This window comes from Saccostrea cucullata, unplaced genomic scaffold (assembly GCF_032062105.1).
Source record: "Saccostrea cucullata isolate Sc308-1 unplaced genomic scaffold, CSIRO_AGI_Scuc_v1 ctg4577, whole genome shotgun sequence".
In the NCBI taxonomy this organism is placed as follows: domain Eukaryota; kingdom Metazoa; phylum Mollusca; class Bivalvia; order Ostreida; family Ostreidae; genus Saccostrea; species Saccostrea cuccullata.
Window position 1 is genome coordinate 17,635 of NW_026931218.1, and position 26,959 is coordinate 44,593.

At 35.0% G+C, this 26,959-nt stretch overlaps 1 protein-coding gene, 1 long non-coding RNA gene and 1 pseudogene across 2 annotated transcripts; 2 read left to right on the forward strand and 1 right to left on the reverse strand.

Annotated features, from left to right (window-relative positions):
* The first annotated feature begins 2,717 nt into the window (after positions 1 to 2,717).
* LOC134231851 (uncharacterized) lies at positions 2,718 to 4,805 on the forward strand. Its single transcript, XR_009984640.1, has 4 exons — positions 2,718 to 2,759; positions 3,466 to 3,574; positions 3,764 to 3,914; positions 4,654 to 4,805. It is a non-coding gene; the product is annotated as an uncharacterized LOC134231851 (long non-coding RNA).
* A 1,778-nt stretch (positions 4,806 to 6,583) lies between these two features.
* Positions 6,584 to 8,808, reverse strand: LOC134231852 (uncharacterized; annotated as a pseudogene).
* A 4,584-nt stretch (positions 8,809 to 13,392) lies between these two features.
* Positions 13,393 to 21,810, forward strand: LOC134231850 (nuclear pore complex protein Nup205-like). Its single transcript, XM_062713822.1, has 12 exons — positions 13,393 to 13,401; positions 13,626 to 13,728; positions 14,082 to 14,194; positions 14,368 to 14,434; positions 14,725 to 14,829; positions 15,687 to 15,739; positions 17,562 to 17,619; positions 17,945 to 18,134; positions 18,312 to 18,432; positions 18,688 to 18,787; positions 21,439 to 21,597; positions 21,731 to 21,810. The coding sequence occupies exons 1-12, from the start codon at positions 13,393 to 13,395 to the stop codon at positions 21,808 to 21,810; spliced, it is 1,158 nt and encodes a 385-aa protein (XP_062569806.1).
* Positions 21,811 to 26,959: the final 5,149 nt, after the last annotated feature.

The window sequence follows — 26,959 nt, forward strand, 5'->3', positions numbered from 1 at the left end:
AAAATAAAAAGTTCAGAAAAATTGAATATGAGGAAAAATTGGCCTATCTATTCTGTTCTACCTTTATAGTAATTTGTTCCAATCAGGACCCTTTGTGTATGGTGGGGTCGCAATGAGGACAGCGAAACCATCATTGGTCATATTTATATGGAATAATCATCAGGTGTAGACTTACGCTTGTTCAAATCTTGACCCCTTGAGAAAGAGTGGGTCACAATAAGTAATCAATATTTCACAAAGTAATATATAGGGAAAAATCTTCGAAATCTTCCCAAGAACAGAAAGTGCACTATTAGTCATATTGATAATTATATCGAGGTAACTTCAAAATCTCGTATCCTCTTAATGCACTATGAGATTTTTAGTAAACATTAACATGGAAGAAAAGTAAGGTAGTGTATATTCAAGTTTCTTCAATAGTTATGGTCAAAATTTGCATACTAGGAATATGTAATACAAATAGAAAAGATCTGCGAATTGAGAACAGCGATGCATTATTGCCTCAAATGAGCTTCATGGCCCATGGGCTTCGTGTGAATATTGATATGAAGTTAACGTGTGAATATTGATATGAAGTTTAAGGACACTAACATGTTAACACAGATACAGTCACTATGTGTTTCAGAGATTGTTGACTCGGGTGGCAGAATCAGCCGTGGGGGCCCACACCTTGTTACAGTGTGGAGTCATGCAGAGACTGGCTGGATGTGTCTTCTTTGACCTTTAACCTGATTTTGACAGGTGGGTGTGTCATCTGTAGGATCTAATGAATGTCTATAGAAATCAAGTATGTCCAAATACAAATGAACATGTATAAAATTACCAATATCAGTTTCGAAATTGAAACATTTAATTGAACCCTGAATTTATATTACGTGTACGAGTATGTCTATAACATACCGAACACAAACGTTTAATATCAACCGCCCCGTTGTAAACAAAAAAGTCGTCTGGTCAATTCTCAGAGCTAAATTAAAGAAAGAAAGAGGCATGTAGGTCAGATGAGTTTTTTTTTTTACACAAAAATGAAACTATTTATCAAATAATTAATCTGTATAAGACCCATTTAAGGTAGGACCAAAAAGATATGTCAAATTTTCCCTCAAATTCAATTTTTCTGAAACTTTGATATTTTGTTCTTGGATACAGACCCCTCTTTATATATGATATGAAAGAAATTCAACCGCACATTTTTTGCCCACATAGTCTGAAATATGGCCTTTCAGACCCCTGTAATCAGACAAATTCGACTTGAGAATGAGCCTTATTTTACAATTTTCTATTGATCTATTGAAAATTCGTGTAATTCTTTGAATTAAGATAGCCTTTTTGTTACTTTAAAACAGTAAGTCACATTGATACTGGAAAATTTTGGTAAAATATTAAGTAAAAAAGAACACACATTGTGTCAGAAACTGAAAATTCACATGTAAATATCCGACAGTTTAAGTTTTTTATAGAGAAAATGTATAATTCAATTTTTACAAAAAATTAATAGAATGATTCAAATGGATCCTAGAATAAAATGTGTAAAAATAAAGAAAATTGAACCTGTGGTTTCAGATATGTTGGTGATTTAAAAAACAATCAATGGCAAAAAACTAAAAGATTCAGTAGAACTTAATTTGAAGACCGATACTAAAAAATCATTAACTTAGTATTTAATTTGAGTTTTTTGTTAGAATAATTATTATAAATTATGAGAAAATGTTTTAGCTATATAAGGTAGGATTTATTGAACTCATATTGGTGAATATTGGCACTCGTTGGCTGTACAAATTCCCTTGCAAACTCGTGTGCCAATATTCACCAATTTAAGTTCACTAACCCTATAAAAGGTTTAACAAAACAAGACTTAGCCCTCCTAAAAATAGTAAATTATATAGTGGGAAAGTATTGCTTATATCAATCTGTTTGTCCAATAATTTTTACAGGATTTGTGATTGTCCTATAAATTTCAAATTTGGAATACATGTTATTTGAAGGGCAAAGTTGATGATATCAATATCTCCCCTACTTTGAGTATTTAGCAGACAAACTAAGTGCAAAGTTACAATAAGTAAGAATGCCTCAACCAAAATTGTGAAATTCCTAAGCCCTTGGACAGGGCACTTAGGTAAGAAGAGGGCCCAATATTTGGAGATTTTTTTCTTTTCTCTAAGAGGCCATTCTTCTCTGTAAAGGTAAACTTGAAAACATTTCAGTCATGGTTTGCGAGGGTAGAGGTACAGGTTAAATACGTATTTCTAAACATATCTTGTTGCAGACACTTCATTCCTGAGTAGCAGTACTGTCCAGGCCCCCAGTCTAGGGGTGGTGGTGTACCAACTCCGTCAGTGTGCCAACCACTTCATGTCTGTGTATGAGAGTCACAAACAACGCCTCCGTAAACTACAGAGGCTGACCTTAGTACAGACACAAACAACACCTCTATAAACTACAGAGTTTGGCTGATCATAGTACAGACGACCTCAAATAGGTAAAGACACAAACAACACCTCCGTAAACTACAGAGTCTGGCTGATCTTAGTAAAGACGACCTTAAACAGGTAAAGACACAAATAACACCTCCGTAAACTACAGAGTCTGGCTGATCTTAGTAAAGACGACCTCAAACAGGTAAAGACACAAATAACAACTCCGTAAACTACATAGTCTGGTTGACCTTGGTACAGACGACCTCAAACAGGTAAAGACACGAATAACATCTCCGTAAACTACAAAGTCTGGCTGACCTTAGTACAGACGACCTCAGACAGGTAAAGATACAAACAACATCTCCATAAACTACAGAGTCTGGCTGATCTTAGTAAAGACGACCTTAAACAGGTAAAGACACAAATAACAACTCCGTAAACTACATATTCTGTCTGACCTTAGTACAGACGACCTTAAACAGGTAAAGACACAAATAAAACCTCCGTTAACTACAGAGTCTTTCTGACCTTAGTACAGACGACCTCAAACAGGTAAAGACACAAACAACATCTCCATAAACTACAGAGTCTGACTGATCAAAGTAAAGACGACCTCAACAGATAAAGACACAAACAACATCTCCATAAACTACAAAGTCTGGCTGACCTTAGTACAGACGACCTCAAACAGGTAAAGACACAAACGACATCTCCGTAAACTACAGAGTCAGACGACCTCAATCAGGTGATAGATTGATTGTATCTTGTTTAATGTCCCTCTCGAGAATTTTCCACTCATATGGCGATACCACCACTTGTCGATGGAGAGCTGCAAATTTTGTCATATTCTCGTTTCAACACTTTCTGTGACATGGGACCTCGGTTTATACGATATCCTCCGAAAGACCAGTCACGACTATTGATTAGACGCTCTAACCACAACTCAAACAGGTAAAGAAAAAATTATAAATTGAAAAAAGGTATGGATTTGGCGAAGGTTGTGATACTTTTTTGCATGTATGATGTATCTAATATGTTAAATGTTTAGTTTTCTGGAGTAGAAGAGAATCTTACATCTCATCAGAGACAGAAACTTGCTAAAACTCACCTCACCAAAATCGTGCACTACAAAGAGGAACAACTGCAGTGCTTTGCTTGTATCCTTTATGAATGAAGCAAAATATTAGGATTTTGGCAAAGTTAAAGGTTTTCTTGAAGTTGAAGCAAGTTTTATTTTTTTTTAAAAAAAGAGGCAAGTTCTGTACATTTTTATACGTGGGGTAGATAGAAGCATTGAAAAGCAAGAATAAAATAAATTATAGCAATCTTCTTTGACTGTGCTGCAGACATCTTGGAGAACTGTCTGTTTATGTTGTGGCGCCACCTGGAGTATTATTTTATTCACTGCGTTCCTGTCAATCAGCAGACATCTACGTACCCGAGTCAGACTCGCAGACACACTCAACTCAGGAGGCTTCAAGGTTAGACAGGCTGTTTGTTTCTCATGTTTTTATGTTGTAATTTTTTGTCTTAGTGAAATGATGATTGTATGGCAAAAACATTAGTCAATAGTTTCTCAGGCAAGTCCGCATCAGTTCAAAAACGGCCGCATTGATAATATTTTATTGCCATATTGAAAAGGGAAATAACTCAAATTTCCATTTTTCCAAATTGAAAAAGAAAATTGACTTATTCCTCTTTTTATAATTGCTGAGATAGAGTTTTTTTATTAGAAAAACAATTGAATATACTCCTTCTAAATTTACTATATTTTATGAATTAACTTTTTAAATAAATGTTTAGAATTACATTATTTAAAGTTGGATACATATTATGACTAATTTCAGAGACCAAAAATTAAGAATTAGCGGATATTACTATTTTATTGCACAAATGGCTTTAAAAAGGTGTAAATTTGCTTTTAAAAAAAAAGGGGTGCCTGCTGCATCGAATTTTGAAATTTTTGGCCTGAGAAACTATTAATTGATTTTTTTGGCCTGAGCAGGGAAATTTTGACCTCCAATTTTATTTTACACCTTCTTTACAAGTGTGAGAATTTAAAATTGGCTGGAAAACAGACACGACTGAGTTGGGTGAATTTAAGATAAGGTAAAATTGTTTGAAAGTAAAAAATGATGTTGTGTAAAATATTAAAAAAATTTTATCTTGGTTGTTATGTAAGTTCTAGGTACTGATTTCTGTTTATTTAACCTTTAATTTTTTACAGATTTGACAGGAGTTTACGAGTTGGCGAATCTGATGCAGACTCTTTACCAGACATAGACAGACAGCTTATGATGGGGGTGACCAGTGAAGATATAGAGACACTGAAGCAGACAGCAAACTCTGTTATACATGACTCACTCCTCAGAAAGATACAAAAGATTGACCAGGTAGTGAAAGGATAGTTAATGATTCCAAATGTAGGGAGAAATTATGAGAAAAAAGATGTACAAAAATGAAACAAAAAAATAGTACATACCTTTCCCACAGTCAAGATTTTTTAGGTCACCTGCGTAAATAAGATATTTCGGGATTTATAGACTTCTTTTATTTTTTAAAACTGAAGACAACCCATGCATATTTAAGTCCGCTTTAAAAAGAGTGTGTATAAACCCTTCAACATGTTCCAAGAGAAAGACTAAAATCTTTTATTTTTTGTTGCAGTTTTTGTTTTTTTTTTAACTCACAAGTTGAAATAAAACAAGATAAAATTAATGAATCTGTACCAAAAAATTGATCCCTCAAAATTAATAAGGTTCCAAAGTTGATTATGAATTAAAATATTTAAAAAAAAAAAATAATAGGAATGCCAGCTTTCAACGCACAGTCTATAGAGCTACCAGGTAAGCAAGATCAGCGAAACATTTTAGCGCAATTTGACGTCATTTTAATTGTGACGTTATTGTGTTCAATTGTGACAACAGTCAAGGTATTCTGACGTGCCCGAGTCGACGCTGCGTTAAAACGTATGCGCAGATCAAATAGATTGGGTCTCGTTAATTCATCAATTTGTTATGAAAAATGTCTTTGGATTGATATAAACCATTGTTTGTTTGTTTGTTAAGGAATACTTTAAGTCCAGGATCCACTACAGCTTTGTGGAGGCCCTCATAAGGAGAGTTAGAAGACTTGAGGCTCAACACAGGGAGATGATAAGTTTAAAAAAACAGACACAGCTGCCTCGTTATAGTGAAATGATTGCTGTCTATAAAATTTTAAATGACTTTTTAATGCCAAGTTCTTCTGACAGTGGACTTATTGAGCTTATATCGCATGGAAGTTGATATCTGTTGAAATCATTTTTGTTCATGTAATTCAAAATGTATGTGAATTAAAATGAAAACATCTACAATAAAAAAGTTTTCTGAATCAGATTTCTTGTGTTTATTTTGGGATTACAACACAGTCAAACCCTGTGTTATTTTGTGTCCAATGTGTCCAAGAAAAAAATTCTAATAAAATTTTAATTAATTTATTTTGGTTATTTAATTCCTTAAATAAGTTACATATATAACTAGATTAAAAGGATTAAGATTTATTTTAGATCAAAGGGCATATCATTCTAACTGCATCAAAAGTCACGGAACTCAACAGTGTGCAGTGCATGATAGAGGGTTAAAATAATAAAAATGTACATAATAATATTTTTTCTGTCTTCATGCTCAAAAAAATACTGTGGTTTCATCAATATTCGTTGAGCACTAATTTTTGAAGAATTTTTGATGAGCAAATCCACGAAATTCAATGTTCATTCAATTGAGAAATACAATACCGGTATCTATTTGTATAGGCAATGCTTTAGTCCACAATATTGTGTATCCTTGAAAACGTCTGTTTTTAAAAATCCATGATGGCAACGAAAATTGATGAAACCACAGTAAATAGTATTTTTCATGAGATATTGAAAGTTTCTTCTAATGTTGGGTCTCTATTGAGCAGTCATTTCAACTTGGTAGAATTATAATAAAATTGTTTATAAATTATATGATTTATATTTTATACCTCAATTATTGATAATATCAATATTTTAATTTTTTTTTTTACACACACACATGAACATGAGAAAGTGAACCTGAATCAAACTATAATTGTGATTTCTTGTGATTTTAGTGACATTGGAAAAGTTTCTCTCATAAATAAGTAATTATTTAAAACACATTGCTTTACATGTATTTGATTTTCTTCACTTTATGACTAAAATACTCAGCCACAAAGAGGTTGTCTCTGGTGTCTACACATTAACCCCATGGATGCCATAGACCACAATCATCAATGTAACGGAGGAACTGTCCGTCCTGATCTAGGATGTGGATACATTTGTTGTTATGGTCTACTGTCAGGATCTGACTCTGACTGTCTTTTGTGATGCCGAGTGGACCAAATGGTTCTTTGGTAGTAGAGGGTTGACCAGTGTATCTAAATCGGAGTTTTCCTGCCTGATTAACCACCACTACTGCACGGACTCTACAGTCAGCCACACAGATATCCATGTTCCTGTTCTCACTGATGTATTTAAGGCGATCAGATGAATACAGAGGTTTACCTTCACTGTCAAACTGAATGGTTTGTTTCTCTGTGGATCCAGAGTAACGGACAACTTTTGATTGGTTTCCATCATCACTGTTCATGGTAACCAGGAGGTCACCAGAGGAGGTAATACAGACATGGTAAGGTCTCCACCCCTGTAGTCTGATCACTTCCTGTATCTGGTCATTCTTCTCTATGTTTACAGTTCTTGTATCAGGGTCAGTATAAACTAGATCACCACTCCTTGTCACTGCTATGTCAATTGGTGTGATCCCAGACTTAGTTTGGATTGACTTCAGTAGTTTACCCTGGAGGTTGTAGAGTTTCATGATTTTGTCATTACCACGTGTCCAGATTTCTTCATCACTGAGACAGGTAACACTATATAGTAGTCTATACCCAGTGTCTATGGTGGTGATAAGCTCTGGTTCATCAAGCAGTGGTTTGACTTGAGGACAGGATATAGCGTCTGGTGTCTTCATTGTGTAGCCATGTTCTTCTGTTGTAATGGTTATTGCTGACAGAGAACCAAACATTTGATGGAGTTTTTCTCTGTTGATCTGATGATGAGAGAAACTTGGCAATGAAACATTGACTTTAGGAGGTAAACTTCTGAATTCAGCATTCCTTGAATTGTACCCAGAGGTTAGGGAGACATCATAGGAGTCCAGTTTATTCTTCAGATCAAATATACACTGTGTAACATCAGAAGTAATCTGTTTGATTTCTTTTTCCTGTTTATTCAGAGCAGCCAGATGTTTAGTTTTCATCTCATCAATTTCAGATTTCTGTTTGTTCACAATGATGTTAATGTCTCTGTGCCAGTCTTCTCCTTGTTTGGTGACAGCTAATGTCAGTTTCTCATAATGTTTTTCCAAATTTACTTTTTCAGAGTATAGATCTGATGAAATTTCTTCATAAGTAGGTAATATTCTTTTTTCTAGTTCTTTCAGATCTGTCTTAAAAATTTCTGTAATAAAGCTTGGTTTCTGCAATATATCTTTTAATTCATGACCATGATGTTTACCTGAGGAGATGCAGGTAGAACAGACAGGAATGTCACATTTCTCACAGTAAAGTTCACAGTGTTTTTGGGTGTGGTTTGGACATTTTGGGTAGTTAGCATTTGGAGTAGATTTTCTGTGTTTGTATGGTACAACATTGTGTCTTTTGGATGAATCAGAGAGATGCTCTCCTACACAAGCCTTACACAGATTAATCTGACAAAGTTCACAGTGACTCTGTAATGCAGCTTTTTGACACAGGTCACAGAGGAGGAGTACTTGAGCTCTGTCCAGGGGGTCCATCACTGGGATTTTGGTTAAAAAATCAGATGACCCTGAAAAGTAAAGAGAGGCATGGGTCACTGACTTTAGGAATATGACGTAATTTTTAAATAAATACAATATATTAAGAGTTTTACTTTGTTAGTGAAATTGTAAGAAAGAGTCAATTTAGAAATAACAGGCAGGAACGTTTTGTTTTGTTTTGTTTGTTTTTTTTTTTTTTGCTTGTCAACTTTTTTTAGGTAAGTAAAAAAAAATTTTCTCAGGTTGCCCCCCCCACTTTCAAAAACGATGCTACGTGCCTGACAGGAAAGATCTCTTGTAGTTTAAAAATGTCATATAAACGTTTCTAATATTTGAACAAGAAATTTAAATTAGGAAAAAAAATATTAACATTTTTATAATCATTCAAAGCAATTTACATAGTAAGATCTAAAGTGATCCTTATGCATTTCATCTCATGTATTATACATGTACATGTACTAGAATTGAGATCATTACTGACATCTAGAAGTATCTTGCAACATGTTAAATTTTCTAAATATGATCTAGTCTCACCTCTAAATCCAACATGGCATCCCGATACGCCTGTACATAATTTACTTCCTTGTCTTCATTCTAGATTTTTACCTGTTTACCAGGTCATGTGATTTAAATGCCTCAGCTATTTATATCAATCTGTAGATATTTTAAAATAGATTAAAATTAAGGGCTGGGATTAAATATAATTATATCTATCTATTTTTCTTCTCCTGCTTTGTGTCCTTGAAATGTTTTTTCTTTAAATTTTATAGAAGAAATACATATCAGTTTTTTTTATTATATGAACTAGATAAGTGTACCTAGTATTTTCCGATCAGTTTTTTTCTTAGTTTTACCGACAAATGACTTCATGCATATTAAAGATATGCAAAAATTGCGACAAAATAAACCCTCAAAACATTTTTTTTCCATGAATTTTCAACATCTTATCTATATCTTTATGCTATATGAATTGCCTAACATGAATTTAAAGTATTTATTTACGAAGTACGAATCTGTTTTCAAAGTCGGAGGTCATCACAATTTCTTGAATCCCTGTGCCATTATAAGGATGTCCTCTGTTTTACTGACTTGAAAATGAGCATCAAAGAATGTATTGTGATTTTAAATGAAATCTCTTTCTTTGTATAAATGTTTAAATCCTAAATAAACAATTTCCAGTACATTGAACAGTCCTGTGCGAGTCCTTTCCTGACTTAGTTAGTTTTCTATAGTTCCGTCTACATTATTCATAGGCGTCGGAGGCAGGGGAGGGGGTTAGCACGGAATAGACAAAATACATGTATTACATGTACTTGTATAGGCATTGAAGATTGGGGCGTAGGTTTGGATCCCTCCGTAATCTTTCAACAGGCACGCTTTAGTGTAGCTTAAGATAGAAATAGTTTTTTGGAAAATTTGTTCCCCCCCCCTCCTTCGTGAAATAGGATTTGCAGGTATAGACAATGTTAATTTTGAATTTTTTTTCTCCCCTCTTTCCAATTTGCTCCGATTCCGATGTTACTAGAAGTACATGTGTATGGATGATTGAACTTAAGCAATTAATATTATGTAGTGTTTGTATCAATATTTAGTTCAATATTCACGATAAAATGTAATGATATAATGATTAGGAATCATTCATAACTATACGAGTGTTAGTGAAATTCCACCGAGGGGACATAAGTCATGGTCTAGGACGAGGCTTTGCGTGTAAGTTGTGAATTTCATAGTCCCCATCCAGTCCTGAGGGTTGAGATCTACGAATCAATCACATTTATTCCAATCTTCAAAATTCTTTTTTTTCTTCACTCCGAATCATCTAAAAACCATACATAAGCATGATTCTAATAAGCATTGAGACATGATCAAAATTATTCTGCTCTGTTCACTAAGACAGTTTAATTGAAATTAAATATAAGTTACTGCTTATTTAATTGAATCTGTGTTTGCATGGAATATTTGATGCGAATAAGTTTAATTCAAATCCATTTACTTCGCATTTACTCCTACTGGTTGTTACATGTATAGGTAGCCGCTAAAAACAATGTCATTATACAAGGAGCCCTTGTAGCAGATAACGACAATCTCAACACAAAGAGTCCAGCAGATAACGACAATCTCAACACAAAGAGTCCAACAGATAACAACAATCCCACACAAAGAGTCCATCAGATAACGACAATCTCAACACAAAGAGTCCAGCAGATAACGACAATCTCAACACAAAGAGTCCAACAGATAACGACATTCTCAACACAAACAATCCAGCTGATAACGACAATCTCAAACAATTAAAGAGTCCAGCAGATTACGACAATCTCAAACAAAGAGTCCAGCAGATAACGATAATCTCAACTCAAAGAGTCCAGTAGATAATGACAATCTCAACACAAAGAGTCCAGTAGATAACGACAATCTCAACACAAAGAGTCCAACAGATAACAACAATCTCAACACAAAGAGTCCATCAGATAACGTCAATCTTAAAACAAAGAGTCCAGCAGATAACGACAATCTCAACACAAAGAGTCCAGCAGATAACGAAAATCTCAACACAAAGATTCCAACAGATAACGACAATCACAACACAAAGAGTCCAGCAGATAACGACAATCTCAACTCAGAGTCCAGCTAATAACGACAATCTCAACACAAAGAGTCCAGCAGATAACGACAATCTCAACACAAAAAGTGCAATAGATAACGACAATCTCAACACAAAGAGTCCAACAGAAAACTATGGAACGCCATAGCTGCCTTATGTGGCTATTTTATATTATGCTGTGGTTATTTTATATTATGCTGTGGTTATATTTATATTATGCTGTGGTTATTTTATATGAAGATGGTGCTCTTTTATATTATGTGGTTATTTTATATGAAGATGGTGCTCTTTTATATTATGCTGTGGTTATTTTATATGAAGATGGTGCTCTTTTATATTATGCTGTGGTTATTTTATATGAAGGTGGTGGTCTATTATATTATGCTGTGGTTATTTTATATGAAGATGGTGCTCTTTTATATTATGCTTTGGTTATTTTATATGAAGATGGTGCTCTATTATGCTGTGGTTATTTTATACGAAGATGGTGCTCTATTATATTATGCTGTGGTTTTTCAACATGGAGGTGGTGCTTTATTATATTGTGCTCTGGTTATTTCATGTGATGGTGGTTTTCAGTTGATTCGATACGCAAGAGCTTGCTGTTCGTATGAACAATTTCTAAACCGAGATAAATTATTGACAAACAAGTTGATGAAACAAGAATATCATCCCTCACGTTTAAAGTAATAATTTCGTAAATTCTATGGTCAATACAATGACCTTGTCAGCAAATACAATTTATTATTGAGTCAAAAGCTGACTGACGTTTTTCATACAAAATTATAGCACATTATTTACACATTGAATTGACGACGGATTTTCTCGTTATTTCCTGATCATGACAAGAAGTACACGGCGGGTGTGACCAGTCGGCAGGGGATATCTCTCCTCCATGGCACCTGATCCCAGCTCTGATGTCCCACATGTATTTTGTATCGTTTTATGGGCTTTGAGATTGAATACTGTTCGTTATCTCTATATCCTTTTCCATGATTTAACTCATGATTAAAAATACTAAAAAGAAGAACTTGAGGGGGAACAAAACGCGCGGAATGCCTATAAGTTCAAATATTAAGAAATCATTTTCAGTTAAGTTCTCATTATTGAAATTTATGACATTATGATAAACAAAACCTCTCTTGGAGGAAATAAATCTCGAATTTTTTTTTAAATATAAGATGGTATAAGTGGGATTCGAACTTTAGCAATAAAAAATCCGAAGTGTCAGGTTACTTTCAGACAAACGTGCTAACCACTACGCTACATGGCTCATGATGAATGATGGAGCATTTAAAGCATGTTTATAATATGACCCTAGGTTTAATAGACTACAAGATTAGTATTTCTCCGATCGATTTTCATAAAAATGTACATTTAAGATAAGTGGGTTTTCGCACTATGTTTTTGTAAACCAAAGAAAATATTTTTTTAATTATTGCAAACGTTTAGAATTATCTTTCAGAAAAAAAGGAGCGAAGACCCGCTCCTACGGAAAAAATGGTGAAGTATGAGAAAATGACCTTTTTTTTTCTTTTTTCATGAATGTATGCTATTTCATATATAGGCAAATATTTTCAGTCTTTCTGAGATTTTTTGTAAATGTAGAGATATTACGTATTAACATATCACATTTAGTAAACTTTATTGTTTGGTGAAATATCAAAATTTTGATATAATTGAGATGCAGTTTTTCAATTCACATCTGTCGCACTATAGGCGATAGGCGCTTCTTCCGCATTACCCCCCCCCCCCCTTCCTTGTAACTTAAGTTGTATGAATTAAAGTAACCCTTTTTAATATAAGACCAAAATGAAAAAAAAAAGTTTCATAGCATGAGAATTAAAATCTAGTTCATTTTGAACATAGAGAATCTCACAAATAAAGATGACCCCGCCCCCCCCCCCCCCCCCGAAAAAAAAAATGAACGAAAGCAATGAAGTTTAATTTTTTTTGTACTAGTAGAACTTTAAGTTCATAGAGACTTTGTTTCCTTATATTTGGTAATACATGCTATTTTGGTCAAATTATGATACATGTATAATGTTTTGAAATCTTAAAACTATTTCAAAATGTGTTATTCACTAATATTTACTGGGAAGGAGGAGTGGTAAGGGGGCTATCATTTTATAATTATATCATGTTTGAATTCTAGTTTTTGATCTTAGAGTTTAACATATATCAGAAAACCCTAATATTGGCCTAAATAGAGCTGTCATTAGCTGAATCAGTGTTTCAGAAATACATCTTGTTTTCATTTTGAATTAGAAACTTTTCATATAGGACAAGTCATCGGGAAGCACATAATTATTTTTTTTTTTGGCAAATCAGTTAAACAATATGGACCTGACTGCCTTTTCTGTCTGGCCACACAACAGCCCTTGGAGAAAGCTGACACATTAAGGCTGATTCAGTACCTAAGGGCAGACAACTCTTTGAGTGCTGATGGCACCCTGGACCCTGTGAGTCTGTGTCTGTTAATGGCCATGCATCCTGAACTGTTTTGATGTCAGTCTATTGGAACACGAAGATGGAAGAGGTTAGTCGATCCCTGATAATTTATTCATCATTTCACAAACCATAATTTTATTGTTCATAAATCAATGCTGTGTATCATTCGAATTCATTGAAAAATATCAAGTTTGAACTTTTTTTGGCAATATATATGTCAATCTTTCTTAAGGAATTGCTTTGAAATAATAAGAATTATCAATTTAAAAATGAAATAAAAAGGTTAAAGTTGATGACTTTTGACATTTACAGATCAAATTCCTGCAGTGTCTACCAATGATGATGGATTCGACCTACATACCTGACAATAACACCAGGATCTCATGTCAACGCGAGCCTGCATGGACCAACTCAGGTCTTAGTTCAAAAATCAACTGAAGGTAAAGTTTGAAAATGAGACAAAGAGCAGCACTATAGTATTATTAGAAAACTCAGGTCTTGAATTGGAAACCTACTATTGGTTTATTATACATGCATCAGGTTAAAAACATGTCAATCAGAAGATTAATACATCCTTTATGGTACCTGCCGTAGATTTGATATTTCTACCTTGGTACATGTATGTCCTAATACATCGTGAATGAATTTGATATGGCAAGATAGTCATAAGTGCTTTAAGATATATTGAAAATAAACTGTAAACTCATTTTGGGCTTTATTGATATCTAAGGATGACTGGCTCTTGATTTACTTGAACTTGATTTGTAGGAGTGAATGGAATTTGTGAAGAGGATGAGGTGGTTATTAACGAGGCCCTGGAAGCTAACGTGTTCCACTTCCTGCGACTGGCTGTTGTAGCCGTACATGATTTCCATAAAGAGGTAGGTCATTTGGTGCATATTTCAAGTTGACATCAAAATTTACACACTTGTAACTCAGCAGCAAGTCAAATAAGAAGTTGTTTGACAAATCATTATTTTGACTCTTCAGACTGGATTCTTAATATCCTAACAGGGTTGGAACTATTAAATAGCATATTGTTTTTGTTTTGTAGGAATATTATCTAGAGAAAGTCCAAAGGCTGGTTACAGACGTTATTTTTCACATGCCACTGAAGGTATGTACGTAATTATAATTAAGTGACACCTAAACTAATTGTTAATGAATTTGATCACAAAACAGTGCAAATTTTGCATGGCTAACTTTGTCTGAAAAATAAGTTCTTTTCAATGGTTGTAAATTTTGAAATAAATGTTGATTAAAGTAAAATATATCTGAAAAATATTCCTCATGTGAAAAAGAGAAAGGAAAATTTAAGTCAGTTCGAACCCTTTATGAAGTGGTAAGATTTATATTTTGAACAAATTTTAATATAATCTTTTAAAGGAAATTTATTCTGTATGATTGACAGGTGAAAGAGCTGCTTACAAGAGATTCAGCGAGAATTGCGGCGTCCCAGAGTTCCCTAGAACCTCCCACGTAACCCAGTCACGGCTTCCAGTACTTACTGAGACAGGTATGTAGTGATCCCTAGTGTTTACTGCTTATATCAACATAATTAAGGTTTACTGACCCTCTGACAAGAGAGATAACTCGCACGTCACCCAGTCACGGCTTCCAGTATTTACTGAGACAGGTACAAATGTATGTAATGGTCCCTAGTGTTTACTGCTTATATCAACATGATTAAGGTTTACTGACCCTCTGACCATGATCACCGGTCGATTTTCGACCAGACATTGGCCCATAGTCGACCGACGTACGAACGATGTTCACCAATGTATGAACGAGGTAATATACATCGGCCGATTACATTGGACCATCGTTTTATGATTAGCAATGCATCGCTGGGCCTTTGTATGTCCGGCCGGCAGCCACACCATTTCTATCCAAAAACGCATTGGTTGCCCATCGTATACCTCATCGCTTGATAATGTGACTGATACTTTAAGGACTACTAGGCAGATGTGGACCGATGTTGGGGCATCGCTGACGCCACGGATTACCACCGATTACCACCGGTCTACGGCTACCGGCCGGGAAATGTGACCTAGGCATAACCTGATTATTTTTGATGACCCGGCAGGTCATGCTTATCACCCGATTTTTGCCAAACGGTAGACAGACTACTCGGCCCAACGACACCTCGGCCCGTGCTGGTTGACACCTCGGCCCTGACAGGTCGGCTCAAAATCATTGACACCTCGGCCCATACCGAAGACTGCTCGGCCCATTAGGAATGAATTAAATTTAATTTGTTTTAATTATTGTTATTATTATTTTTTGTATTTTCACTGTCATGGTAATGTAAATGTATTCTATGTATTTCTAATCACTTTACGTTTAATTACTATGAATATACGATAATTTCAGACTTTTCTAACAAACCACAGCACAACATCAAATTACAATCCGTTGATTGGGAGGTAACAGGTCTATTTATTTATTGACTTTGTTGTTTATTACAAGGCAACATAATACATTATTAATATATTTACTAGCTATTTTAAAGAAAAAATTGCGCATATTTTAATGTTTAATTTTAATAAAAAATCATATTTTTTTCAAATCAATTCAATAATATCAACAATGGTTTCTTAATTAAAGGAACTTTTATTAACATTAACTCCCAATTGTGGCTTCTCATAATTAACTCCTCATAGTCACCACCCCCTATGACACGCGCTCGAGACTAAAGAATGCACTGCCTCTTGTTTGTTTAATGATTAGCACTTATAATCAAGTTACTAATGGATCGTCTTTCTTTAATTTTAATTACCGTCAATTTGCCGTCTAGGAATATTGCAAATGTATCAAATTAATTTTCTATTGCATTTCATAGATATATAACAACATAAATAATAATTGAAATATATTTAATCAAAATAATATATTTCTGTTTGGACCGAGGTGTCTTTTATGTGAGCCGAGGTGTCTTCAAATTTGGGCCGAGCCGTCGGAGCCGAGGAGTCGTTGGGCCGAGGTGTCGTTGGGCCGAGCAGTCTGACATTCTTGCCAAACAACCCGAAAATCTCCCGATTTTCCGGATTTGGTTCATAAATTAGGTTGCACTTTTAACTTCCAGTTACAACCCAAGCTTTAGATCTACGTAAACAATGCCGATGGATTAATTATCAGTGCAGGTGTAAACAATTAACTCATTTAACTGAGTGTTGTTTTGACAAATCAATGTTTGAAGTCAATTAAAATGGCTTCCGATAGAACTAAATCGTTATCAGGGCCAACAGGAACAAATTAAACCAAAACATATGTCTCTGATTGAACCAAGAAAAAGAGAAACGATGTTTATGTACATATCAAGGAATTTTGGAAAAAAAAACTTTCATTCTAGATAAAATAAAGTGATCGAAGACAGTGTAGGCCTAACTTCACATTTGGTTCGTAAATTAGGTTGCACTTTTAACTTCCAGTTACAACCCAAGCTTAGATCTAAGTAAACAATGCGGCGAATGCCGATGGATAAATTATCAGTGCAAGTCTAAAAAATTAACTGGGTGTTGTTTTGACAAATCCATGTTTGAAGTCAATTAAAATGGCTTCCGATAGAACTAGATCGTTATCAGGGCCAACAGGAACAAATATTGAACCAGACAGGAACAAATATTGAACCAGACACATGTCTCTGATTGAACCAAGAAAAAGAGAAACGATGTTTATGTACATATCAAGGAATTTTGGAAAAAAAACTTTCATTCTAGATAAAATAAAGTGATCGAAGACAGTGTAGGCCTAACTTCACATTTATAACATATTGCAGTAGTTAATTAATTAAGAGAGAGGAAAAATAGCTTCAAAACTGAAATTGGTATACTTTCAAATTTAGCAGAAACTGAAAAGGCTTAAAAGAAAATGCACACTTACTTTAATATTGAAATATGAAACCTTCAATTTTCATTTTTAACATGTAAATTTAAATCAAATTATGATTGAATTTTTTGTAGTAGTAAATTAAATCCTTTTTCAATAAAAGAATTCTCAATACACAAATACTTTGTATATGTATAAAATTTAATCATGGTAAATATGTCGTGAATGTCGTTACACGTTATGACCAGATTTTTTACTGTCCAAATCTGGTCATGACCAGATTTTTACATGCTGGAGGTTGGCAAGTATGTTTCCCGCTTTATTGGATATCTTTATTGAGAATTCTTTTTAAATTGGGTTAGGAGGTAGAGACATTTGTGTTTTGTTTTGTTAAGAATTGAAGTTACATAATTATTTCAGGTGTTGAAAATACTGGATGACAGTGTCCGACAACTTGAAACATACAAGGCTATACCAGGTAAATAGTGATTAAAGAAATTCAGGTGTTTTTATTTGTGTTGTAAAGTGTTTAATTTGTTTGGTTTATTGAACTGGCTAATGTTCAATAAGTTAATTTGATTGGTTGGATGGACTACATAATGTTATGTGAGGTAATTTGATTGGTTGATATTACTAGCCAATGCTAGGAGAGTTAATTTGATTGGTTGATTGAATTGACTGATGCTAAGAGAGTTAATTTGATTGGTTGATCTGTATTGACTGATGCTAAGAGAGTTAATTTGATTGGTTGATCTGTATTGACTGATGCTAAGAGAGTTAATTTGATTGGTTGATCTGTACAGGACAGGAGTCCCTAGAATCTGCCAGTCTGCTGTGTTTACAGCTGATAGAGACCAGTCTGGAGAAGTCGGGGACGTTCCTGGACGCGTGTCGTGAGACGGGAGCCTCTGCCATGGTGTCCGCCATGGATCGTCTTCTCCTGAGTGTTAATCTACACAACGGGAAAGCCGACCACCTCGTTAATGTCACAAAGTAGGTCACTAAAAGTCATAAAAATCAAGCAAACATTTATTTTATTTGAATAATATGAAAGTTTTATTGCTTTTAGTCATTCAAGTCTTATAAAAAATGGAAAGTTGTAAGAAACATTAATTTTATCATCCTATATTGTGTGATCATGGTCACAATTGGTGTTTTATAATCTTGTAGATTTATACAGTTCAGCATTCCTCTTCCTGAGCATGCCCAGTCAGCGAAGATGATCCTGTATCAAGTGTATCACTCAGCTCCTTTACAAGTGGCCCTTGTCAATCTGTTCACATCAAATCAGGTAACAGTATAATTTGATTGAGACACCAAGATGAACATTTTTTAAAGCTATGAATTCTCCTTGAACTGAGAATTATTTCCAGTCTGGTTGACACTGAAAAAGATGCTACATTATAATGCACCATGTCTAGTTCCAGAATAAGATAAATGGTAGACTGGATTGTTATTAGGGTTCTGTAGAAATCTTATGCCATATAATTCTTGGTTTACATTATTGTACATGATTGTGTGTATCACATAAAATTCATTATTCCAGACCTCTCATCTGGAGCTGCTCCATGGATTTGTGGAATGTCTGGAAGTGGAGGAACCAGAACAAATGGTGGAGAAGACGATCCACTTACCTGAGGAGGAGGGTATGTTAAAATTGTGTGGAGAAGAGAGAGAGAGAGAGAGAGAGAGAGTGTGAGAGAGAGAGAGAGAGAGAGACGAGGGTATGTACTCATTAGTGTGGAGAGAGAGAGAAAGAGAGAGAGACAAGGGTATGTACTCAGTAGTGTAGTCTCAGAGAGAGAGAGAGAATCCACTTACCTGAGGAAGAGGGTATGTTAAAATTGTGTGGAAAGCAAGAGAGAGAGAGAATCCACTTACCAGAGGAAGAGGGTAACTCTGGTCCCATAGAGAAGTGACATGGGGTGAGAATGATCAGATATACCAGAGGAAGACAGTATCTAGGGACTCAGTACAGAAGTGGAGAAACTAGGGTCTCGCACAGAAGGTTGGGGTGTATTGTTCAGTGAAAGATGATAAAAATGGTTTCAACAGTGATGTGTAAAGGAAGGAGCATTCCCATGATAAATCTGAGGAAGATGGTAACTAGGAATCCCAACAGTGTGGATTGATCTCTCATAGTTTTGAATTCCCATTTTGTTTAAACAATACTGTTTACCGTATAAGTAAAAATTTTAGTGAAGATTTAATTTTGGCATTGTTAGCAAGGCTGCTGAGATCGCTATAATTATATATCGCTAAAAATTTATTGCGTATTATTTGTAATAGGTTCTTTAATTAACATTTTTAAATCGCTAAAATTACATCTCGCTAAAAATAAAATATCAGTTTTTAAGAGCAAATCGCTAAAGGATCACTTCATTATAAATAGGGATCTGACCTATAGGAACGGGCTTGGTTTTCTTCTCTACAAAAAGCTTGTCAATTTCCGTTCCAATTAATGACATTAGGCCGAATACATTTAACAATTTGTTTTTTCCTAAATCTTTATTTCAGTGAGTAGAGTTAGTCTCAAGAAACCCTTTCATTGATTTTTTGAGTTTGTTATCTCCAATTGATTTATATAATTGATATTTGTCTTTACTTCTCGTTGTGCATTATGGTAATTTTCTACTGTCTCTGAAATTCTATTTTTTATGTCTAAGCTATTTATCCATGGATATAATAAAACATGTCATTAATGTGTGCAAATTATATTGGCCTAAATGAAATCCAAGGGAGTACAGTTACTGATATATGTAGCCAAAATCAATGTGATTAAATTCTAAGGAATATATTCAACTGAAATGCAACGCAGCTCAATGCTGTCAAGAATATCTGTATCAAATTACACAGAGTGAGTTAGTGTGTCCTCGGAGAAAGTGTGCTTATACTGAAGTATGTTCCGCCTGACTGACAACTGTACATTTGTTTGTTACGATCTGACATCTCTTTAATTTTTCTTGTATCAAGAATGGGCATACATAAACGATAGATAATTGAAGGAAAATACACAAGTCTATTTAAAAAAATTAAGTTGTCTTTAAAAGGCGAAATTTAAAACTTTAAAAGTGTGGTGCCAGGTGGATTCGAACCCACGACTTTAAATAGAAGCAATTCACGTAGTAAAACCAACTCGTATATCATCTGAGCTGGTCCGTGTATAAAAATGTCAAATCAAAATTTGAAGCAGATTTTCAAAATCAGGTTTCCTTAATTTTTTGTAGGATTTTTGGGAATTTTGTGCCCCTAAAAGAATCCTATCTTAAATCATTCCTTACATCATAACCTATCAAAATATCACAATTTTATTTAGGGGCAGGCCTGCCCTGAAGGACTTCTAGGCCAAAATACATGCAAAAATCAATGCTTTAACAGACAAAATGGTGTTTCAGTCAACTTTGAAGGTTTATTGTAAAGTTGTAAATAATAAATTTTAGGTATAAAATACAAATTTGGAAAATTTAGACATATGTACGTTAGAAAACACAAATAAAGCTTAATTATTTAATGTCACTTTTTCCAGGAAATTGTTCTCTCCTATAGGTCAATTCTTTTGTTAAAGTGAATACATCCTTTGTGTCTCGCTAAAATTTCCTCATACAATGAATCCCCCCTCCCCTCCCTTTTTTTAACTTGGGCAAATTTGAAATAACATTTTCTCATAAACAGACCTGTATCTTGGTGAAAATCAAATCAAATTGTTTTCAGGAGTGATTGTGTGTAAAAGATGTAAACAGAAATATTCCTGCATATTATTGATGCTCAGAAAGAATTGTACTTTTCTCTCTCAGATATTAATGTAAACATTAACACAAATATAATGTTTTAAATTTCTGAGAAGTTCAAAGAATGCCATTATAATGTCACTTTATTACCGATTAGCTGTATTGTTACAGATGATTCCTGTGAGATTGGCCACGTCCGTAACTCCACCATTATAATGTCACTCTAATAATGATTAGTTTTGTTGTTACAGATGATCCGTGAGATCAGCCACGTCCGTAACTCCACCATTATAATGTCACTTTAATACCGATTTGCTGTATTGTTACAGATGATTCCCATGAGATTGGCCACGTCTGTAACTCCACCGTTATAATGTCACTTTAACACTGATTAGCATTATTGTTTCAGATGATTCCTGTGAGATTAGCCACGTCCGTAACTCCACCATTATAATGTCACTTTAATACCGATTTGCTGTATTGTTACAGATGATTCCCATGAGATTGGCCACGTCTGTAACTCCACCATTATAATGTCACTTTAACACTGATTATCTTTATTGTTACAGATGATTCCCGTGAGATCGGCCACGTCCGTAATTCCACCAGACAGTACCTACTTCAGGTCCTACTGAGATCTCTAGACCAACCTTCACCAAACTTGGCACACCTGCTGCTGGGCTTTGACATTAGGAAGTCTCAAAGCAGAACTCTGCCCCAGGATCCAGGTGAGCTAAAAAAAGAAGCTTTATATAAATTTTACTTCAAGATGCAAAAGATTCTTAGATCTACCAATGAAAATTTTGCACATTCACTATTAAATTCATATTTCTAAAACCAGGTATCCTTGGGTCCCCTAAGACCTGTCTACATGCAGTCCTGTCCCTGTTAGAGAGGGGTGGGGACACACTCTGCCTGAGGGACACTCCACGACCGTCTGAGCTGGCCTACAAACTCATCTACCTCCTGGCTGCCAACAGGGAGACGTCGACACCCACTTTACGATATTTACGTACAACCAGGGACTTCCTGTTCAGGCAGCTCCAGCATTTACCTTTCACTCAGCAGTTTTATAGTGAGTTCAAATTAAAATAAGAATTTTTGTATTTTGTGACAAAAATGATTTTAATAGAGAAACTAGTCAAAATTTGTTGATTATTTAATATGTAATTGTCTTTTTAGAACGCCCTGTAATCATTTCTCAGTCATGGTTGCTGAAGCTGATTGCCATTGAACTGCGACTGACTGCGCTGAACCGTCAAAGGTCACACACACTGAGGTTAATGAAAGCCCTGCTGGACGACTGGTCAGAAGGTCAAACAGGTAAGGTCAAGTTCAAAGGTCACACAAGCTGAGGTTAATGAATGTCTTGATCCATGTGTATTCAGGGGGTTAAAATGGTAAAGTCAGGTGTTATGGGTCAGAATTACCCGAAATGCCAGCAAAGATCAATAACAAGATTTAAACTTAACAATAATTTATTTACAGTAATATATAATAAGTATATGAAACATAAAGTACAAACTTAGCAAGAATCTAAAAATACATACATCAGAGTGTCCGTTGCTGCACACAATGTCCCAGTGAAAATATATCCCAGTTATATCTCAATAGTGCTTATACGACAAAAGTATATCTATGCATCGAATTGACAGGGTATTTATACAGTAATATAAATCTAGAATATTCTAGAAATTGTTAAAACATGATATTACTGGAACAATCTGGACATACTCAAAATTCAAGAATGTTTTAGATAGAATGACCGAACATATTGACCACTCTGGAATGTTCAAGAAACTTAATGTTACTAATAATATACATGATGAAACAATACACATATCACAACACCTCCCTTAAAAAGTTTGAATGTCAATGAAAACTTGTATCATTAAAACATAGGTACATTAATACAAAATCTAGTATGTTTACGATACTCTTGACAAGGCATCTGCAATAACATTGTCTTTGCCTTTGATATGCTTAATTGTTATGTTGTATTCTTGTAACAACAAACTCCATCTAGTCAGTCTTTGATTCTTGTTTGACAATTTATGCAAAAATGTCAGGGGGTTGTGATCAGTATATACAAGAGTTTGGATGCAAAGTAACATTCAAATAAACATCAAAATGCTGTAAAGCTAACAACAAAGCAAGGCATTCTTTTTCAATAGTAGAATAATTTCGTTGACATTTTGTAAGTTTCTTTGAAAAATAAGAAACAACTCCATCTACCTTATCACTATGTTCTTGAAACAAAGCTGCCCCGATTCCAACATCACTAGCGTCAACAGTAAGCTTAAATTGCTTAGAAAAATCTGGAGTTGACAGAACTGGGTTGCTCATAAGGACAGATTTGATTTTATGAAAGGATTTTTCACAGTCCTTTGTCCATTCAAAGTTAACCCTCTTTTGTAAAAGATTTGTAAGTGGACTAACAACTGAGGAAAAATTTGGACAAAATTTTCTGTAAAACCCAGCCATGCCCAAAAACCTCATTAATTCTTTCTTGTTTGTAGGAATCGGGAACTTTGCAATAGCTTCCACTTTAGCCATTATGGGTGTAACATAACCTTGACCTACTTTATGACCTAAATACTCTACATAAGCATGACAAAATTCGCTCTTCTCAAGATTCACAGTTAAGTTTGCTTTAGCTAAAATGTCAAATAAAGCACGCATGATTCGAAGATGTTCGTCCCATGTGTCACTGTATATGATGACATCATCAATGTAGGCCTCGCATCCCTCAAGGTCTTGAAGAAGGGAGTGAATCATCCTTTGGAATGTAGCCGGTGCGTTTTTCATGCCAAAAGGCATTACTTTATACTGGTAAAGTCCATCTGGTGTAGCAAAAGCAGATATTTCTTTTGCTCTTTCTGTTAACGGTACTTGCCAGTAGCCTTTCAACAGGTCAAATTTACTGACAAATTTCGCGTTTCCAATGTTGTCAATACAGTCATCGATTCTAGGTATTGGATATGAATCAGTTTTGGTAACAGAATTCACTTTTCTAAAGTCTGTACATAATCGGTAGGTACCGTCCTGTTTTGGTACAAGAATACATGGTGAGCTCCAATTACTTTTACTAGGTTCAACAATGTCATTGTCCAACATGTACTGCACTTCCCTTCTTAGGTACTGCAATTTTATTGGATTGAGACGGTACGGATGTTGTTTGATAGGCAGAGCGTCGCCAACTATGACATCATGACAAGCTGCATTAGTTTTCTTTGGAACATCCGAAAAGATTTGATGATACTCATTCATCAAGTTTTTAACTTGTTCTTTTTGGTGAATGTTCAAATGTCCAAGTTTGGCATCAAAATCAGCCAAAATTTCTGAGTTTTGCAAGCGGACACTCTGATTACAATCTTTCTCATTCATTTCTACACTCGTATCACTTTCAATACAATTTTGAACAGTCTTAGCATTGGCTAAAGTGGAAACTGGTTTTACAGAATTTCGGTCACACCTTTCAAAATACTCTTTCAACATGTTAATGTGACAAACCCGTTTCTCTTTACGTCGACCTGGTGTCTTAACTACATAGTTTACATCACTGATCTTGCTTTCAATTTCATAAGGGCCATAAAATCTGGCCTGTAAAGGATGACAAGGAATAGGTAAAAATACAAGAACCTTATCACCTGGCTTAAACACCCTATTTCTGGCATCTTTGTCATACCACATTTTCATTTTCATCTGAGAATTCTTCAATTTTTCTTGTGCTAATTTACAAGCATTGTAAAGTTTTTCTTTGAAATCAGACACATAATCTAAAAGATTAAGATCACTAGTCTCAGTCAGCCACTTTTCCTTCAACAATTTCAAAGGACCTCTAACTGTATGACCGAACACCAATTCAAAAGGACTAAACCCAAGAGACTCCTGGACTGCCTCTCGTGCAGCAAATAGTACAAGATGAACCCCTTCATCCCAGTCTTTTTCATACTGGTAACAATAGGTCTTCAGCATTGTTTTTAGGGTTTGATGAAAACGTTCTAGCGCTCCCTGGGACTCAGGATGATAAGCAGTTGATCGATACTGCCTAATACCCAACTCATGCATGACTTGCTGGAACAACCCCGACATAAAATTTGAGCCTTGATCCGACTGAATTGCCTTGGGTGCTCCTACAAAACTGAAAAACTTGGTTAGGGCCTTAACTATGCTCTTTGCCTTTATATTCCTAAGAGGTATGGCTTCAGGAATCCGAGTGGATGTACACATAATGGTAAGTAAATACTGGTTTCCTGACCTAGTCCTAGGCAAAGGTCCTACACAATCCACTCGACTAAACAGTTCTTCAAAAGCTGGAATGGGTTGCAGAGGAGCAGATGGTATCTTCTGATTTGGTTTACCTACCATCTGACAGACATGGCATGACTTGCAAAACTTCGAAACATCCTTTCTTAGCTTAGGCCAATAAAAATGACTCAAAATCCTATTATAAGTCTTATTGATACCTAAATGACCAGCCATAGGTGTATCTTGAGCTAAACTCATGACATCTCTACTATAAGCAGCTGGGACTACTATCTGGTGAACAACACGCCACACTTCATCTAGAGAAGCATCAGGTGCTCGCCATTTTCGCATAAGGATGCCATCTTTCATATAGAAGCATTCTCCAACCTTAGTAGCCTCTTCTGGTGGAAGTGCCCTCTTACTAAGTTGAATGATATCTGGGTCTTTATGTTGTTCAGAGAGTAAACGTTCTCGGCTGAGGATGTCCTTGCCTTGGTTAACTAGTGGATGCAACTCATCAACCTCACCACCAAATTTTGGTAAAAGTTCTTTCTTCTCTTGCTTCTTCATATTGTGTGGTTCCATGCTTGTTTGAGTGCCATCAAGGTCAGATAAGAAAGTGTCATTCAAATCAATATCAACAGAGGAATTCGTCTCGTCAAAGGCTTGAGTATGGTCTGCCTCCATTTCTCGTCTTCTGGCCATCGCTCTAGTAACAGCACAGGCTGGATAAATGTCATCATCTTTATCATCGCACATGACATCTGGAGTGATTTTCTCACAAACTATAGGATCTGGTACAACTTTTCCACCAGCTAAATCGTTGCCTAGCAACAAAGAAATGCCTGGAACGGGAAGAGTAGGTCGAACACCTTCGATAACAGGTCCAGTAACTAAATCTGACTTCAAACTAATTCTATGCAGGGGAACATCAATGACGCCTAGCTCCACACCCTGTAATAAAACTGACCCACCAGTACGCAGCACAGTTAAGGTAAAAAAAAAAGAGGCGGAGCCTAATTTGTACGGAAAAACTTGACTATGACATCATACACAATATACGTCATACAACATTTCTTTAAAATGCCACAAAATGAGTTTATCTGCTAATTCAACCAGTAAGAAATCATATAACTACATAGAAACTTACTACAGCGTGTTGTTTTGTCGTTAGTTAAATCCCACAAAACAAGTTATAAACAAGTCACTGATCGCAATACACTTGTCAATATGACGTCATTTCTTACAACGTGACGTAGTTTGTGTGCAGTGAGAGACAGATCAAGTAATATTTTCTCAACAAAATATGTATTCTCTAATTAAATAAAATATCATTTACAGATATTCTATGGGCTAATAACTTGAATTTAATGTCTTATTCGCTATTTTATTAATATATTTTCTATACATTGCGTATTTAATTAACACTGCCGTATATTTGTATGCAAGTACATCGGAGGGTAATGTGTGGGGTCTAATAAATCGATATAGTGCAAGGGCATACGCTCTGTGGATCAAAGTAAGCTTTTACATTTCAACTATAGAACTATTAAGGTATCTGAAAAGTGCTGGGATCCCGATGAAATCTTAAAAACAATTTAATTATATCAATATGTCATGCCGCTGACCAGCAAAAAATATAGCATTCGGTCATACAAGTATAATTTTAACAATGAAATTGCAGAATTTAGACAGGATCGCAGCACTTTTTAGAAACTACAATACATGTTGAAAATATTTATATACTAAACTTGGAAATTCAACTTGGTTATGCCCTTGCACTAGTGACATTTATATCTAACATCAATACTTCTAGTCAATGTGCTAAAATCGCTAGGT

Bases quoted from the DNA above. Each gene is read 5' to 3' on its own strand.
- LOC134231850 (XM_062713822.1), top strand. The intron at 14,830-15,686 runs GTATGTAGTGAT...CGATAATTTCAG, and splicing joins TCCAGTACTTACTGAGACAG to ACTTTTCTAACAAACCACAG. The intron at 15,740-17,561 runs GTAACAGGTCTA...TAATTATTTCAG, and splicing joins TACAATCCGTTGATTGGGAG to GTGTTGAAAATACTGGATGA.